The sequence below is a fragment of the Apostichopus japonicus genome, chromosome 12 (assembly GCF_037975245.1).
Source record: "Apostichopus japonicus isolate 1M-3 chromosome 12, ASM3797524v1, whole genome shotgun sequence".
In the NCBI taxonomy this organism is placed as follows: Eukaryota; Metazoa; Echinodermata; class Holothuroidea; order Aspidochirotida; family Stichopodidae; genus Apostichopus; species Apostichopus japonicus.
Genome location: NC_092572.1, coordinates 31,719,760 through 31,739,818, shown reverse-complemented (window position 1 = coordinate 31,739,818; position 20,059 = coordinate 31,719,760). Strand labels below are relative to the sequence as shown.

The 20,059-nt window shown below is 36.6% G+C and overlaps 1 protein-coding gene across 2 annotated transcripts in view; it reads right to left on the bottom strand.

Annotated features, from left to right (window-relative positions):
• The window catches only part of LOC139977726 (uncharacterized), a 204,413-nt gene extending 190,233 nt beyond the window's left edge, over positions 1 to 14,180 (bottom strand). The window contains exons 1-3 of one of the 2 annotated variants that reach the window (XM_071987248.1): positions 13,924 to 14,180; positions 12,293 to 12,365; positions 6,329 to 7,124 (exon numbers count right to left, since the gene is read on the bottom strand). In XM_071987248.1, the coding sequence (XP_071843349.1) occupies positions 6,329 to 7,124; positions 12,293 to 12,324 (828 nt within the window). In that variant the 5' untranslated portion in view covers positions 12,325 to 12,365; positions 13,924 to 14,180. The remainder of the gene's footprint in view (positions 1 to 6,328; positions 7,125 to 12,292; positions 12,366 to 13,923) is intronic. The other variant, XM_071987246.1, reaches the window with a different exon arrangement.
• Between the last annotated feature and the right edge of the window lie 5,879 nt (positions 14,181 to 20,059).

Here is a 20,059-nt window from a genome sequence, read left to right as displayed (position 1 = left end):
AGAAAGTTATTGTAGGTGAACATTATTTAGGGTATATTTGTTAACAGACATTTCAATGCACACAGTGTAATGTGCAAAAGTAATTACTGATCTATTCTACTTTACAGAATGACTTAAGGACAAACAATATGTATATCCTTCATTATGTACAGTGCTTTAAAGCCAATTCCAACAAACAAAATATCATTAAAAGAGCACTAGCTATCTGCTCACTGAAAGAAGACCTTTCAAACTTGATATGAATTTACAATTGTATAATATACAGTACTTTCAAGCAAACAATAGCTTTACAACATTTCAATCTAAGCTGTTTAGACTGTTCTAACTCCATTGTCAAATCAAGGCTTTACTGCCAGGTCAGGAGGAAACTGTAAGACACTTCCGGGCTACTAGTGGTATTACTGGTCACGTTTGCACAGAGCTCTCTAACCTTCAGATGCCTAACATCCTTTGTTTATTGCTTTACTGCCTATGCTTGCAAGCATTTCTGGAACCATGCAGTAGGTCAGGTGGTTACAGCAAAACTGTGGTCAACACCTAGATGTAACCTTCTATCAAATGAGATGTAACCACAGATGATTAATGCACCAAATTAAGCCATAATTGCCTCATAATTTGTGGCTGAAAATTTTGAAAAGCTTTAAGGCTAAAAAAAATTATTACCTTTTGTAAACAATTCCATGTAGAACCAAGCGAAAATATTTCAAAAGCATTGCTCAAGCAATGTTGCAGAAGAAGAAAAACACCATGCTGCTGTCAAGCATTACAATATATCTTAATACATAGAGGTATTGAGATGTATAGGGCTTCATCAAGTTAAGTGTACATAGTCTACACTGCAGATTTGTGATGGTTTACAAATTTATGGAGGTTTTGGTCCTGTTGGATGTCATCTACAGTAAACATGCTTTAATGTGTACAGTATACAGGGGACTGTACTGTAGCCATTGTCTGTCATTTTCTAACAAAAGTAATCAAGAATGTCCTCCAAGTTACTGTACTTTGGTGTATGTGCAGGGCTGTAGCCACAGTCTGTTCACAAATGTGAAATCTTATACTGCACAATGCAGTTAGAATGTTGGAAATGATAGACACATTTTGCATCTAACCCCTAACCCAAATATTTTAAAATTATCCAAGGGGTGGACAATACTGTGTCTGAGACCCCTCTTTCAGGGGGACATCAGACTCCTTCTCTCACTTCAAACTCTGGCTAGATGGCATTGTAAACTGCATATGTAAAGTTTAAGAAACATTGTTGCTTGTTATACACTAAATCCAACTGGCTGGAGTTGTGACATTTTTTGTGTTTAGGCAACACATGCAGACACAGAAATACACCCACACAAATACACCTACTGTACAGTACTGTACAACCAAACTTGATCATACACTGTACAGTAGGTTCCTGATGCTTTCAGCATAGGAACTGAATAAGACACCAAAATGGCAAACTACATTAAGGGTTTGATGAAATAACTGGTTGCGAATCAAGACATTGCTTAAAATTGCAAGGCTTTCACATATTTTGTCCCTGCTGACCTCAAAATCTCAAATGACCTATGACCACGATCGAAAGATAAAGAGTTCACCTAATCAATTGAGGGATATTCATGTGCTAGACTACAGTGAGACCCATCCATGTTTCTCTTTCATACTTATCATTTTTACAAGAATTTCCCATTTTTGACCTTCATGAAAGCAGGATTCATCTAATTACTAAAAAACAATGTGACTCATTTCTACATGACATCCACCTGCTATTGTTTGACATCCATTCAAATTTTCCTTGTTGGGCTACTATATTTAACTGGCTTGACATTGTGACTTCTGCTGACCTCAAATGCCCCTCCACTATATATATGAGAAATCATCTACTCAATATTGGTTATCCACTTACTAGTAGTAGACAATCCATCCATCCATGATTTATATTTTTAGATATCATGTATACAGTAGGGTTACTCAGGAATATGCTGCAGCCTTGGTCACATTGCATGCAAACTGTACAGTTAAATGTGAGTAGATCATTGCAGCAGCTGATCAAACTCAAATGGTAAATGCAAGTGATGGTGCTGATCATACTGATTTTGTTTTTAACATATTTTAGCCAGGCAATAAAGCAGACCTTTAATTCCACTTATCCTGTCAAAAAATATAACTTTTCAACAAAGACACTGTTTATCCATATTCAGTGCTACCCATTGTGTAGCTAATGAGAGTACAGTATGTCAAATTGAATATTGTAGAACCAATAACATTTCACAATGTTAGTGTCTATAGTTTTGTCTCCTGTACAGCATACCTCTTCCCATTAACTCTTTTCCCCCACTTTTTCCTTATTGTTCTCTACATAGTTACATGTCCATAGTTCAGTGACTCAGTGATCATTAGCCCAATTGTTTGTTTTAAAGAGGAGCACACTGTTCCCTTTGTGGTCTCTGGCAGGCTTTTCCACAAGCTCTGTTATGACTTGTTTGTTAGAGGAATTTTCTAGTGAAAAATGGGAACCAGTCCTTCCTGTCATATCATCTTTTGTCTTAGTATTTCACTATTAAGCCTTGCCATATGATGAATTGTAGTTTTTGTGATAGAGTGCATGAAACATTGGCTCTCCCTGCCAGAAAATTTGAATCTAAGGACCGACCTACATCAAGACGTGACGTCAGTGCGTCACATTGGTCACACTCAATCATATCTCTCTCTGAGCTTGGCCTTGATACAAAACACAGGAATGTGTACAGAATTTGCGTACGGCTGTGAATACAACGCAATGACGTCACAAAGGCCTCTCTTCTCTGCTGGAAAGTAAAAAGTGATTCAAAATATCTTGCAAATTAACAAATATCTGAACAACAGTGAACATATTATGAAGAAGAACTAGTTAGGGATCTCTGGAAAGTTTTAGCTCTCCAAAAGGTTGCTAACTTGCAACTTCACAGGGAAATTTCCATCTAAACCCTATTTAACTTTCTACAGTGTAGCTTGCTAATGATAGCGTCCCTGCAGTCCCCCGAAAGAGGTGATGTGATAATGACACCGTCGCTCTCCAATGTTCTAATCATATTAGATTAAGTTGGCGCTAGGCTCAAAAACTCACTTCTCCTGAATCATAGGATGAAAACATCCCAAAACTAGGACTGTGGCGATGATAATATTATGGAGATTTGTTTTCAGATACCCAATAGACTGCCACTAAAGAATTCCTAAAAGTGTCAACTGTTTCTCAGATGCTATCAGGTGTAGTTAACCACTTTAACCCTTCCAAATCCAGTACTCATAGGTCAGGCTTTGTTTCATTCTTGATTAAATCTTTATAGTTATTTCATGTTCTGTGTAATCTCTGGAGGAATAAGTTAAAGGTGTGGGAAGACAGTTTGCCTACTTCCTGAAAAATCTGTGACCAAGGTTTAAGTAATATCTTGTCTAGTAGGGTGGGAAAAATAATTTCTCTCAAAGCTTCTTTGTTTTAAATTTCTAAAAAACACTTAAGTTTGCAAGCAACTCTACCATTCATCAAGACACTCCAAGCTGTCATGCATCTGCAGTAGAGACAAGCTAGAAGACTGTTAGAAATTAGTTACATTAATTTCAATACAGGTAAAGAGTTCATCTTTTAACTTTGCCCTAAACCCCTTAGGAGCCTAGTCAGTTTCATTGTGCATACCTTCTGTATATTACCTGTGAATGTAATGTATGCACTATATGCATGTTAGTTCTGTGATAGCAATGTGCACACAGAGTACCAGCCCTTATTAAGTGTAATTTGAATTACCTGTAATTAGTATATTGATCTCCTTTGATGGCAGAATGCACTAAGAATGTATTTATTATTTAGGAATTAATACCAGTAACAGCTATAGTGAGTCTACAGGTACAGTAATTACTATTGTAATGTGTGTAAATTCTGTATCATTTCAACTGAACATTGTTTAATACCTGTTTACAGGGTTGATAATGGCACTTATGCCCTCAGCCATAATGTGTGTATGGTTATGTCCTAACCTTCACTGAATTAATGTGAGAGAATTGAAAGTGGTTCAGGTTATTGGTCCAACTAGAACCCACATTGGGATATTTATTAGTTTTATTATGTATTTCTGTGATTATGTCGAGCATTACCCGTCACTCTAATGCACTCATATTTATTGTTCAGTTGGTACTAAGTGTCGCTTATTCGAGCTATGTTTAGAACCCATGATGCAATGCTACACTTTTACTAGTTGCCATGGTGAGAGGATTTGCTGAACTTTCCTTCAACTTCTGGGTTGAAAGATCTGTAGCAATATATTTTAGTAGATAGGACTGAGGCTCTATTAAGGTTTTGTTAGAATGTTAGCAAGTATTAGCAGCCTTAATGGTCACTCTTAATTGGTACGCACTCCATCAGACCAGATAAAGCTGACATTTTATGTGATATAGCCTCTGCTTTGTAGCCTACTTTTAGTCCAAGGGTTGCTTAGGTACTGTACATGCAGCCTGAACAAAGGTGTTTGTTGCCATGGCAACCTGTTGTCTAAGTCAGAAGTTGCAAATGGGCCGAAGTGGTTAGAGTGCTACTTGTTGTTGTTATTATTACTAGATGAGGGATTTTCCCGTTAGAGTTTACTGCAAAATTTCCCGCTTCCGAACTTGACAGTCATTTGTTACAGTTAATTACCTACAAAATTCATCATTTGATTTTTCTTTCTTGACCTATAACTATGGGCTTCTGTTGGGCACAAGCCAATGTCTTGTCAGGAGTCATTATAGCTAAGTATTGTGTGTTCATGTACGGGTATTTTAAAGGGCATGTTTTCATGTACTGCAGGAACATAGGTTTTTCTGAGCGTGTTTTCAAGACTTTTTAAGTCCTAGTAACAATACTGTATTAAGGGTCTTCACAGTTTTCATAATGTAAGAAATTTGAGAGGGTGTTGGAATTTATTTGTCCTGAACTGTAAATATGTGATGCAATGAGAGGTTTTCCTGCTGCAATCCTATAAAAACATCAGTCACACACGTGTCCCATGGTCACGTGTGTGACATTTATGGTCACGTACAGTATGTGACAATGAAGCCCAAAGTTGAGCATTCAGCAAAACTAAATGGACAAAATATTGTTAGCAGACTGGTTTGTTATGTGTGCGTGGCCTGACAACAGTGTAATATGCAAATGAGAAGAGTTCCATTTAATGAAATTGCAGCAGCACTGTAGACTTGGGCTGTTGTTATGTCATGAGTGTGTGGCATAACAACAGTGTTATATGCAAATGACGAAAGCTTCATCCAATGAAATTGCAGCATCCATGCAAATGCAGAATGTCACACGTGACCCAACAATGTCACACATATGTCCCTTGAAATAGAAATTTGTGGCAGTAAAACCGTTTTAGAGTTTAATATGGAATATCAACATCAGTGCTGTTCTGTGGTTAATACTACAGTCAACATTGCACTGCAAAAATTGCATACTATGGAATGAAAATTCAAAATGTCACGCATGTGACCCACCAATGTCACACACGTGACCGGATTTTGTTTTAGCTGTAGTATTATGTAGTATTATGCTAATGTTTATAAGTGAAATATTTAGGTGAAATGTCTTGTTAGAATGGAAACATATTAAGGTAGTCACATGAAAAATTAGGGTTATCCAGCCCTGTTAGAAACTGAGGAATTTGCCAATGTATTTTGGTGCAAAAAAGCCAGTTTCATTTCACATCACACACGTGACCCACCTTTATATGACCTCTGCCAGCACATGAATGTTCTGATTTTGGCTAAGCTATATGGTTTTATAAAAGAGTCCCCTGGTGCATACTTAAGTTCTACAATCAACCCAACTTTTTTTACCTAAAAGGAGTTACTTAGTGGTAAAGTGCAGATCTCCCCATATTTCCGGCACACACATGACCGAGAATGGCCCAATTCTATCAAATTTTTCTTCTCATTTTTTCTCTAAATTACTTTATATTGGCTCAAAATAGCAATAAGTGTGCTCTTAAGAGATGTTCGTATGCACAGCCCAAATATGTTTCTATTGGAGGTCTACATTTTTTTTTTTTTTTTAAATGCAAGTAATTTCAGAGGATTTTGGAATTTATTCGCCATGTGCTGTAGGTATGTGTTGCAATGAGAGGTTTTGCTGCTTCACTCCTATTAAAATTTTTGTCCCAAATTTCATATTATTGCCAAGACTCGCAAAAACAGTACAAATAAACGTAATCTACAGAAATGTCACTGATACCTAACTTGGTAGTTTTTCTAGCCTATTTTCATGATTCTAGATGTAAAATAAAATTCCTATGTAGGCCTATACTTGTTTACACTATCCTACTGTACTTACTGTGCTGTATACTCTCAGTGTTCCTACTGGTGTTATTGTTAACATAAACCTTTTTACATCGTTTATCCTGATTCTATTCACCAACTCAGGAATAACTCGGAAAGTAAACAATGTATGATTCTCAGAGAGAGAGAAAACAACAACAAGAGCAGGGAGAGACCAATGTGATACAAACACCAGACCAAACTCACTGCTAACAGTGATACTGAATCCTCCTAGGTGGCCTGTAGGTACGTTGTATTCATGTAACATCACTCCCTCCATGTTGTATCTAATGAATCTATCATTGTCTGTAGATATAAACAGATTATCTCCATAAACTGTTATATCATCAGGATAATCACTTGCTAATCCTTCCAAGGTGATTGTCTTGATTTTATGTAAACTAAAATCAAACACAATCACCTCGTTAGAAGACAAACCAATAAATATCTCTCCCTCTCTGACAGTCATACACTCGGCTTTTCTATCGCGTAACTGATCACTGTGTGTGGGTATGTCGTCTGTCTTGATATTGAAGACATCCAACTGATCACCACACACAGTGACTGTACGAGAATCATCCAAGAATGAAACATAACGACGCCATCTTGAAGGATTCTTAAATTTTTTAGAATAAAACCGAGTTATAAATGGCGACGAAGAATCAGGAATATTCAACGCAAACAGGTCTATGAATGATGTCCATGTGCCTTCGTTGTAACCGCTAACAGCAACTTTGGTAGAATCCACTGTCATATCGTGCAGCACACAACGAATTCCATCGGTAAACCTGGGCAACTGCGTACGATGAACTCTTTAATATATACAAGGCAAAAAAAGTACAATATTAGGTCAAGTTTACAAGGCCGTATCCATGGTAACGGAAAAAGTTGTCAGACAATATGCATAAAGCCGCTGGAGAATGTGTTCATTATAAAAACAAGAAAATAACTGAAGAATCTTCCCCCAATACAAATAAATAAGGAAATAAAGAAACAACTAATTAACAAACTAACGGATGGAGTATATTTGCGAACATGTTGAGAGGAATTTCGCTCTAAACACGAGCTCTGGGATATGGAGATAATTGTTTACACGATTCAGTGTATCAATTCATAGGACATACAGTATAATAGGCGATTGGCCCGTAAGACGGGCTTTTGTCGAGAGCCCAGATCACGGGTGAACATTATGCAGTGATTTATTAGTTATTAAAATTATAAAACAAACAATAAAACAACTGTGGATCAGTGAGAATCGAGGGCTTAATTAGGTTACTCAGAAACTAGACATAGCCGCTGGTGATTATGTTTATTATATTCTCAGGCTGACCCCTCCCTGTGAAAATTAAGAAAGAACGTAAAAAATGAAACTTAACAGGAACAAATGTACCGAAGCTGGAGCCCCCCCCCCCCCCCCCGCCAATTCAGAATAAATTGTAAACAACTATCGATAAATATGCAAACAATTAAACTAACGGATAGAGTATGTTGATATAATGTTCGCTCTAATTAACACGAGCTATATGAAATACATGTTTACACGATTGAGTGTATGAACATACGGTATAATAGGCGATTGACCCGTAATTAAGACGGGCTTTCGTCGAGCGCTCGGATTACGGGCGTACATTATGCTGTAATTTATTACTTATTAAAATTATGAAACAATTAAACAATTCAAATAATTTTGGATCAGTATAAGGCGCGACGGATATTATAATTAAGGTTCAAAGAAACTTGGCATATGCGGCAAACGACAATATTAAGCCGAATAGCGTATGATATCACAAATTAGAGATGAGCATTCATTGTTTCAGTCATATTCCTCTTGACGGATCGTAGGCCTATAATTAATAGGTCGGCTAAACAGCGGGAATGCGAAATTGGATCCGAGAAAAAGTAGGCTACCACCACATGGAAACGATCGAAGATATTAATACCTGTCCCTTGGCAAACTATCAGAAGCATAACAGAAAAAAACTGATCCATGACCTCCGCACGATTTTGCAAACAGACAAACGGGCGAAAGTTTTTAAGTCAATGGCGCTATATATACCAATTAGTGTTCTGGATTAATAAATGTAAATAAAGCGGTTATGTTTAAATAGATGACGGGCTTCCACAATTCATTCTCAAATAAAGTTTACACCCTACAAAGCAGCCGCAAATGCTTTTCGCCGGGGGGGGGGGGGGGCGATATCTTATTATCAATGATAGGCTTAATTGTAACGATATCATTCACAAATTGCAATTCCATGAACGGAAGAACACATGTCCTACGCTTTTATACTGAACAAAGAAGCACATTCCGAATTGAATTTCAAATATTATGCAGTATTGTAGTGAATTACCAAAATTTATAATATTGCCATCGTACGTCGTTAATCTGTTCTTTGAGCTCCAAAGCCGAAATGTGTACCACAAAAGATAGATTTATGGAAGGGATCATGCGTAAAGGTCCTCTGCTTCAATATAATATGGATATTTCAAAGACATTGTAATGGTTGCAATATGGCGTTGAGAAAGGCTTGTAGCTAAACTGACCTACAATATCTACAGCTCTTAATTGTTCACTAATCAAATCAATTCATACAAATACCTCATTTATGCGACAAACTAAATGTTCTGTTAATAGTAAATAATAAGTTGGCTAATCTTTCATAAATAAACCTGGCTTATATCCTTCTATTATATATAAGTAAAATGATACATTAATCTTTGAACAGAAATTTTAGTCTACAAGGATCACATGGAGCATACATTCAACCAATCAATTGGTACTGTAGCTGTGGGGCAATCACACCTAATTTAGGCTGGTGTTACACCCCTTGAGGGTGTTTGAGCCGTGGGGTTTGCGGTGGGGTTTCTTGGTTAGTATTTCATTACTTGATGATATTCATGGATATCGAATCGGAGAGAATAATTCATTTCCTGACATTTATTGTAATGCTTCCAAGTATCTGCGAAGGAATTGAAAAGTAACATGTGTGTATGTTTCAAAGCGCTATTCGAGAACAAGAATATCCAAACCTCCACAGATCCAGAACACCAGGGCTAAAAAAATCCCAAGGAATGATCCTCTTAGGAAGAAATAACACCGCTGCGTAAATAGTCTGGTAAGGCGGATCCCATCGAAAATAAAACAACCTTGCACCCATCCGCCAAAGACAACGTTTAACAATCAAAATATTATTCACTTTCTTAGTTAAGTACAGTGACAATGAAATTTGTCTCTTCATACACCTACCAAATGGTAAGTTAAGCGAAATAATATTGGGTGGGGGGGGGGGGGGGCTGTTGCTCCTTGCTATATACGCCACTTAAATACTTCAAAACGCTTCAATGTCTGAGGGCTTGGCTTTCTAAACCCCGCCTGACCTCTTTAGAATATATTTGACGGTTAAGCAGTTATATAACATGTTGATTCTTTTAATGTAAATCAATGGACCGGTTATCGAGATCCTTAAGTTCGTTTGACCAGGGAGTTCCAAAACAACTCGCTGATTTGACCGCTCTGATATTTGCTGCAGACGCCGATGAATCGCTAGCAAAAACAGAGGGGAACGTTAAATTGTCATGTGATGTACAGTATTACACACCTCTTAGCCATGTCTATGTCTAAGCTAGTAAAGTTAAACAAAGCTGCCAGTATCTAAGTCTTGTTTGATCTTCGTCTCTATCGTGAGGTTTCCTTTAAGACTATATGCTGTCGGGAAACGATGCTTTGGCGAGCTTATTGCCGCCAATGTCACATATATAACTCACAAGAGAGTGAAAACGGCTGTTTACATTTATTAGCAAATGCACTGCCTGTAACTATGACATGTATCTCAACAGAACAACCTAACACACACACACACAAACTATAAGACTTCCTTTGAATTTCAAAATATATAAATTCCGCATTCTTCCTCATTATTTCTAATATTCATATTACACTTCCTCTAATACGAGAGCGCAACCCTATTTCTTCATTATGAAGAGAGATAAAGAATAGCGATGCACCGGATCCAAATGTTTGGATCCGGCCGGAACCGGATTTTGCCGGATAGTACATGAAATCCGGCCGGATTTTATCCGGCCAGAACCGGATTTTTTTCATTACACAAAAGAAAATCATTAATAAGAAGTAGAAGTATGAAGCAAGGAGCAAATCTTAGGTGAGGTATACGCATATTATAAAGAAGGTGAAATTAAGACCCCATTTATGAGATTAAATATGACTTGAAGTGGTGTAATCTACATTCTTTAATAAAATAAGTACAATATCATTTTTGACAAGCTTGATACAGTATGTAAATTTGTTTGCTGGAAGAATACTGCATACTACATATCAAGTTTGTTTTAAAACGGGAAGCTACATTTCACAAATCTCATACTTTATACTGAATAAAAAAAATTCTTTAATAGGATCTTTAGAAACAGTGGGTCAGACCATGGAGAAAATTAAATTAAACATGTTAAACCTAATTTTTCCTTACTTTGAATGTTTTCATTATTTTTTGGAAATAGTTTACATTGATTTAAGTTAATACCAACACCTTTTTATGGAATAATTCAGGCCAGATTTTGAAAAAGATCCGGCCAGATTTTGAAAAAAGGTCCGGCCGGATTTTGAAAAATATCCGGCCGGAACCGGAACCGGATAATTGCTCACTATCCGGCCGGATAGTCCGGCCGGACCGGATATCCGGTGCATCCATAATAAAGAATTTAAAATTAGATTTACTGTCTCATTAATGAATACTGAGATTTTACCAGTGAGTAATACTATATTTATAGGTCTGTGTGCTTACTATACATGTTTGTTTCTACACACGGGTGAGTCCTGAATGAATCAGTGACATTGACGTCTTATTTAGAATGACCTTTGACCTCATAAAAAGCAATATATTTGTACTGACCCAGGTGAATCTACTTACAAATTATGAAGTTCATTTAGGTTGCACCTCTGGAGTTATGATGTTTATATGATTCTCAGACTTCCATCACTGTTAACTTTGAATGATCTTTGACCTCCACTATAAATACAGAAGTTTCTTGTACTCACTAATATGGATCTCTATACCACACATTCGAGTTTCCATATTTGGAGCATTTTCATAAAAACATTATCAAACAATGACCACTATTGACCTCACATGGGCTTTGACCTCAACATGACAAAATGCTTTCTTTGTACCAACTAAGGTAACGTGACTTACAACGTATGAAGTTTTAATTTTGGAGTTAAGTTAATATAAAAATTATGTGTTGTGATTATTATTATTATCAATACAAGGTTTCAATATTTGGATCTCATAAGTACATAATACGTTTCCTGAACTAGTCAAGATGGGTTCACATATGACGTATGAATTTTATCTAAACTTTAATTTAGAGAGTTTACAAGGTTTTCAGACTGTAACCTGTGTTGAACTCAAGTGATCTTTAATCTCCATATAAAACAACAAATTATTGTCCTCATTAGAGTAATTACACACACCAAGTATTAAGTCCATCCGAGCTTGACGTTGACCTCTTGAGTTATCTCGTTTATAAGGTTTTCAGACTTTGACATCTGTTGACCTCGTATGTCAATTTGCATCCGCCAATTTCAATTGGGTTCTTTTACTAACTTAAAGACAAATCTATATACAAGCATCAACTTCGGCCATCACATACTTTCTGAGTTATTGTTTTTACAAACAGTGTTGCATAAACCCAGGCGCACCGGCACAAATACCTACACACGCCATCAACAAGAAACAAATTCCTTATGCCTCCGGCAACTTAAAGAAAAAAGAGCTAAGGAAGAAATGAACCGTCGCATCGCTGAGAGGAACACATGGTTATATTTATGACAAATTAGAATAAAGCATTTGTGAAGTGGGAGATGGGTGTAACCTTCAGTCTAAAAAGAACGGGAAATGAGGGACCTAAGAGGGTAAAGTGGGAGGAGGGTCACATAAAGCGGGTTACTAAAGAGGGTATTACTTACGGTGGGATGATGGGAGGCTCCCTTATGTCCATCTTCTGACAGATTTCTCAAAGTTGCGCACGATCCTGCTCAACTAAACCGAAATAATAGTACTTAATTAAAAGTTCATATTAATCATACAAAACAAATGCAAAATGTTTCTATCTTTCGTTACAGTAAGCAACATTGCACCTTTAACATATACTGATTTGAAAACTATATATATAAATATGTCTAACATATGCACAGCGTTGTTGTTCTATGTAGACATGTTGAAAAGGCTACTTTCGGAACACATAATTTGGATACAAGATTTCATTGATGTTGAGAAATATACAGCATAAAATAAGTGCGTCCCAGAAGTGATTGAATCTTTGGAAGAATGAATGTGTTGAACTAAGTATAATCAAATTAGATTTTATTTAGTAGAAATATCATTTTTTATAAATGTACTTCAATACAGATTCAAATGGTATAATCAATAATAGTATGATGTACATAAACAAAATAGTGTAACACTAAAAAATATTGATGCAAACATGTTAGTTCTCTCATTAAGATTTCCAATTATGAACTAAGTATTTTACGAGTTGACAGATAGGCCTACAGTGTAAGAGCGTCAAGAGGAGTCTACAGTTTTTCATCTGAATTGAGGTTGACCACTCACTAGGAGTGAATGTTTTATAATGGAGTGATATGTAAGCTACAGTAATAACGCTATAAGAACTTCACGCTTAAACCTGATATACTAATATCAATCCAGTCAAAGAATATTCCCATAGCTGAACTGAAGTTTATTGTCTAAAATAATTACTGGGAATCTTAATTCATCACAAAATGTGATGAACGTATATCTGGCAACAGTTCTATATTGTTTGTGTTTCTCCATGCACAATGTACGAAAACAATACAATAAATAAGTAGACAATTTATGAAATGTGATGATTTTAGTTAACATTATATATCAGGAATATAAAGCTTGTCAAGATCATCTGCCATTATGAAACACATACGTAATACTTGGTACTACAAGAAGTTGTAAAGCTACACTTCCTGTAGTAGAAACGGTTTATAGGTAAAGGTTATACCTTGAAAAAAACATATCTAACGTTAGAAGCAGTGTATTAAGATGGTGGTCTTAGTTAATAAATACTATAGACTATCTTTATCAAGACCCACGCAAAAAAAGACGTCTAATGCCGGTAATTTGACCTAGTTTCGAATGAGGTGTAACAGAAGTGTTAAACACCACCATCGATTCCAGAAACTCCAGCTTGCTACCGTCGGTAATTGACACTAGTGTACAGTCAGTACATACAGCTGCGGTCAATACCCACAGCACAGTATACACACGATACAGCGATGGACATCTCAGGTCCAGCTAAGGGTAACAAGGTATCACGTTTCATTACTGTACTGTCTGCATATTGTAGCGACACGAACAAAACGTCACTTGCAAGCAACAGAAAGTTAACTTTTTCAGATGGCCGCACGAGGTTTGGGGCGAGTGTTCAATGCCTTTAAGCTTATGTGTCACAGTATACCCGCTACCGGAGTACCTCATAACGATACCTTCTAAACCATAGCCATTGACAAATATAATACTAATAACTGTGTACTGATGTAATACACACAGAAAGGGTAACACTTACATTGAAAGCCACTCTAATTCACTTGTGTGATGTTGCCGTGTGAACAAAGGATCCTTTGAATCCTTCTTCGTCAACTTAAAACACACCCGAGCTGAAAATGATCACGAGAAGTACCTTGATGTAACCCGAAGAGGAGGAAGTTACCCCAATGTAATAAGAACGACGTTATGGAAATACGATAAATAGAAATGAGTCGTGAGAGTGGCAATATGAATGCAGATTATTACACTGAACAGCACTGTACATATCAATACTGATCGCGTGACTGATAAACAACGCCCACCGTCACACGTACGAGACTGTGCACTGAGCTCATTTGTACACGTATACGGAAACTAGCAGATTTATGGTATGTATATGCAAGTCAACTAATGTAGATTTTCCTTTCCTGTATTTCTCCTTTCAATATTAAGTTTCACAGTAGAATGGGTATATGATATTCATTGTGTAGCCACACGACTATGGCAAGCCATATGGGACAAACACCGTATAATATATCCGCGTATTAATACGAATATAATATGCAGTGTTTGTCCCACATGGCTTGTCATATCATCTGATATAATTCGGGTGTACATTCGAATTAATACGTGCATATATGCGATTTAATACAACCATATAAAATCGGCCTTATGATTGGCTGTCAATATATACGTATATATATTCGATTAAATACGCGTACATATTCGAATGCCTGCTGGTGATACATGATACTACGTGTATATATTTGAATTAATACGCGTATACATTCGAAATTATAAGCGTATATATTCGATTTAATACAACCATATAAATCGACCTTCTGATTGGCTAATCAAATATCCGTGTAAATATTCGAATTAATACGGGTACATAATATTGTCAAGTTTTTGAGGGAAATTTGAATCCTCCGTAGTCTAGGGAGTTGTTGTGTTTTGCGGTCCAACAAGTCCATCGTGTTTTGCTTTTGTTTGTATGTATGTAGGGCAAGGATGAGCGCTACGCATAGGTGCGTTACGTAATTTCAGTCGTGTTACGTAATTGTCTTATAGTCTGGATTTCAGGCTGGCAGTAATTAGCTTTCTGCTTTGTATAGCGCGAAGACGTTGGTAACAAAAGGGGTAGGATAGTGAAAGAACCAAGGTATGCGCGGGTGTAGTGTCATTGTCTTATGGAGCCACACCAGAGAAAAGTTGGGTACAGTCCGTCGCAGACCTTTGTCATGCAACGTGTCTTTTCCCCAACGGTCTGCGTTAGTTTTCGCAACAGCTAGAAAGCTGCCTCGTTGCCAAAATCACTTTCAAGGGCTATATATATTATCTAAGCAAGGGCGTCGGAGTATAGCGAAGATAGATTAGAGCTTTATTAGGAGGAGTTTCTGCCTGATGTCGAGACGCCAGACGCTTGTCGAGACCGGTTTCCTGTTGTGTGTTGAGAGCCATTTTACCATCTAAATGGTGAGTTATACGTTTTCTTTTCCCTTAAAGAGTGAAATACTGTATTACAATATTAGGAATGTGTAGTAGCAATAAATATTATTGTGTGTACTGACTGCCACTGGCTTGTTAGGGTTGGTTTTGGTCATCCCTGACATAGGGTGAATTGGTATGTTAATTAGGGTCGTGATTCGGGTCGACAGACTGATTCACTGTGTTTTTAATATTCGTTGGCCTAAGTAGAGTAATAAATATCATCTGTATTTCATCCTGTAGGAATATTGTATTTAGGGTGTATTATAGAGAGATTGGTGATAGAGTAGTAATGTACGTTGGGAGTACTGCTCTTTAAATCACTTATATATTTATCGTTTTCGAGCTGGAACGTCAATCGCGTTTTATTGTTCGATGTTGTTTTCAGGCTTTTAACTTTGGGCTGGAACACGAGTGATGTCGCTCGCTCGATTATTGGTCTCCATTTCACGCTCGGGTCACGAGGACGGGTGAACATCGAAACGTTGCCGGTTCTCCTTGGAGGTTTGAAACTGTATTGGCGAACCGTGAATTATTAACACTTGACTTTGTCATAATTGGCAGATGTTTTAATTGTTCAACGATATATTGTAATATATTGTTATATATAATATTTTGTTATAATTGTTCAATGATATGGGCGCGGCGTATATTTTAGTAAGATAATTTAAGGTATTTTTGAGTGTCGGATTATTGTAATTTGTGATGTATCACACTAATAGGTTAATTGTTTAAAGTAATTAAACGTAGAGCAAAGACAATAAAATATCTTTATTGTGTATTTTTGTTTTGGTTGTAGAAGGGCTCTAGTATTCGAGAGAGATAGGGTATCACCCTTCCAAGGTGTAAAAGTTGGTTAACCCGTGACAAATATAGTTTATTTGTCTCACAGGGTCAGCCATAAATGGGAACACATTTCCCATATACTTAGTCACTACTCAAAAATTCTTAACAGTCATGAACATCTATTGTAATGGTTGCGGCATTTGCGAGCATGCGCATAGGAGAATCTTATATAAGCTGTATCTCTCTTTACGTGAAAGAAACAAGCAACAACTGGTTGTCTTTTAACTATGCAATGAATACAACAATTTAATTATAATGGTTGATTAATATCACAGTTTCTACACGGAGTTCTTCTCACGTGGTATGGAAGTTTCCATAAAAAAGGGGTGGACTTCCAAACTCCCAACCAATCAGGGCAGATCAGTGCCAACGCACTTATTTTTATATCGTTACGTTAATGCAGGATGAGCAGGTTATTGGCTGCCTTCTGACTATGCGCAGTGTGATTTTCGGTAGAGTAATCTATAAAAGACGGCATGTTTCCGCAAGTTCGTGACTTCTTCATTACTTCGTCATCACTTTGTCACTCCTTCGAGTACGTAATTGACGGAGTCAAATCATTGTTACTTTATTTACTTAGAGAAGAGAATCGACAGAGAAGAAATTATACCGAATCACTAATCAAATCCTATCTCGTCAAATGTTTTCTCTGAGAACTCATTGTTTTCTTCTATCTTCCGTTCGAGACGTCTCCTGAAGAAGCGTAGAATATGGCATCAAGATAACCCCAGTACATCTCTCTCGCGAGTCCCGATATAATATTACATGTCGGAGGAGCCGGGCTTGTTATAATATTACACTACCAATGCAGTATGACTGATTCAAATTGTTAGTCTGGATATATTGTGTTTACAAACTTTTCACTGTGATAACACTCTAGCCACGCCTCTTTATAAATAATGATCAGAATGAATATTTTGATTATATGACAATGTACCTTTCATCAACTGACATCACCATACCAAGTATGAACTAATTCGGACATACTGTTGAAGAGATATTGACATTATAAGAATTTTACGTTTAGCCACACGCACTCATAAATATGCAAGAGATGGTAACCACAAACAATAGGGAAACTCTACCCATCAAGAGGCATTTACCTACCACGCATGACATTGACTCAACTTGTGTTCCTTGGACACTTCCAGGGGCGGCGATTTGTTTCAAATATTGTGGGGCAGGGGGGGGGGCATTTGGTTGGGTGCAGGCGAATTACTATCAAAGCGGAGCGCCACCATTGGTTGGCGCGCAGCGTACAAGAAAATTTTTGGTTGATAGCCCCCCAGATCACCGGAAATGGCACTTCTCGAGCTTGAAAATGACCAACAAGATGTACACTTTTGCCGACAACCAAGTTCTTCCCAATAGTTTTTTTTTTTTTCATTCATAACCTTTTTAAAGATTGTCATCAGTCACACATCATTTTCGACCTCATCTCATCTCCTGTGGATCATTGCTTTTGTAGGTAATTCTACGTAACGCCCCACAATGCCCGTCAGCTCCACTTTTCAAGGTTTTAAGCCCACGATTATTTGTTCAGAGTTTGAATAATAAATTCACTTCAAAACATACCCATAATGTTGCACAAAATTTCATCTATGGACAACTAATATAGAAAAAAACCCTTCAACCCCTAACAGACCGGTCAACATTGTACGAGAATAGAGAAGAACGTTGGTCATGGAATTTTCGAAACTTCAGACAGAGTTAATTTATTGGTGTACAAATATTAAAACCTCTTATAACGGCTACTATAAAACTTCGATATCATAAACAAATATGCTCGAGGGGGGGGGGGCGGTCCCCCACCTCGCCCCTCACCCTTGGCTACACGCCTGCGGTTAGAAATCTTGTAGGATACATGCCAAATGGAAACCCAGTATCGATGTGGATCATATATATGATCGAACGTACTTACACTCATACACAAGAGATGTACAGACATTATGAAAATATTCATAAGTGACAACATGCTATACGGTCACAGACCACAAAAACGACCACGAAGAGTCATTTACCTCATGCAGCATGTGTTGGATGAAGTTTTAGCCACCGCCAAATATGATTTGGATAAATAATCTCACGCATTATATATATATGTATATATATATATATATATATATATATACATATATACATATATATATATATATATATATATATATATACATATATATATATATATATATACATATATATATATATATATACATATATATATATATATATATATATATATATATATATATATATATATATATATATATATATATATATATATATATATATATATATATATATATATATATATATATATATATATGTGTGTGTGTGTGTGTGTGTATATGTATACCCATTTTCCTTTGTCGTTTACCTCCAATTCATTAACATAAATAATCTCACGCATTATATATATATGTATGTATGTATATATATATATATATATATGTGTATGTGTATGTGTATGTGCGTGTGTATGTGTATGTGTATGTGTATGTGTGTGTGTATATGTGTATATGTGTATATGTGTATATGTATATATGTATATATGTATATATTCATTGGTGTCCACTTAGCGTTTTTTATATACAATGTGTATGATAGGGGGTCATCGTATATGTCTACATTGAGTAATTTCTATAGGGGACAGTATATGTCTACTTAAAACCCTCATTTAGAGTGGACAAACGTATATCTTAAAAAAACTAATGAAAAGCTATGGTTGTAGAGAGATTTGACTAATTCTAACCAAGATCTGGACATTAAGGGTTAATCATTGACCCTTTGGACCCTTTAGGATTACTTATCCTAATTGATATATGACAACACGTTCATATGTATTTATAAACTTCTTCTGTGATACCGTATACACAATCGAATTTTTGTATGATACGCACCACCGAACGCGACCTGTGAAACCCCTCCTCATCCCTTCTGTACAAACGGTTGTAGCAGACTGTTAGCTAAGACAGACATTTTCCGAAAATAAACTTGTAGTGATTCCTGTGTATCAGTTCCGCAAAAAAACTTCTTGCACTAGTTTGGCTAGCATTAGTGAACGACAGTCTTCGTACGCTGCTTGTTATCAAAATGACAAACTCAATTAGACGGATGATGTTTTTTTTTTATGTGAAGCATAAGTATGCTAAACGTGTTTTGGTATTTTCTTTTGTGCCAAACTTCAGCCTGTGAAGAGTGACCTGTTCAGTCGTTATAGCGATGGTGGTGGTTCACTTCTAACTGAGATTACAGGGATATTGCAAATACTGTTTCCCTGGTAATGGATTTCACCCTTTTTTCGACATAAACATAACTTCACTGCGTTCATTCCAAGGCAATGTAGACGATGGATAGGCTTTGAATGCAATGAGCATGGTTGATGGTATTCAGGATTGCAGGAATATAGAGCGATATCCGCATGTACGTTTTGACAAATTTCTCCTATGTCGTAAATGGAGAGTAACATTTTCGATGTGGCGGGGGGTTGATTCACTGAAACTTTTGTCGACGACTGCTTTGCACAATATTGGGCTCATGAAACGATACAAAATTATAAAAACCATACACACACAAAGCAAAAGAAACCAAACATTAAAGTAGGTTCTGTCAATGCAAAGAAAATTGTATTACTTCCTCTAAACAACATGCAAGAATACCATGCAAAAGTAAAATATGGATAGCAGACATACCATACAAAAACCTTGTACTTTTTGGAAACAATAAAACAAAAATCATGATTAGAAATTCAAGCAGGTTGAATTTTGAAATACCCACAGAAAAATACCTCCAGTTGCTTAAGTCAACATAACATGAGTGTGAATACATCTTGATCTAATTGA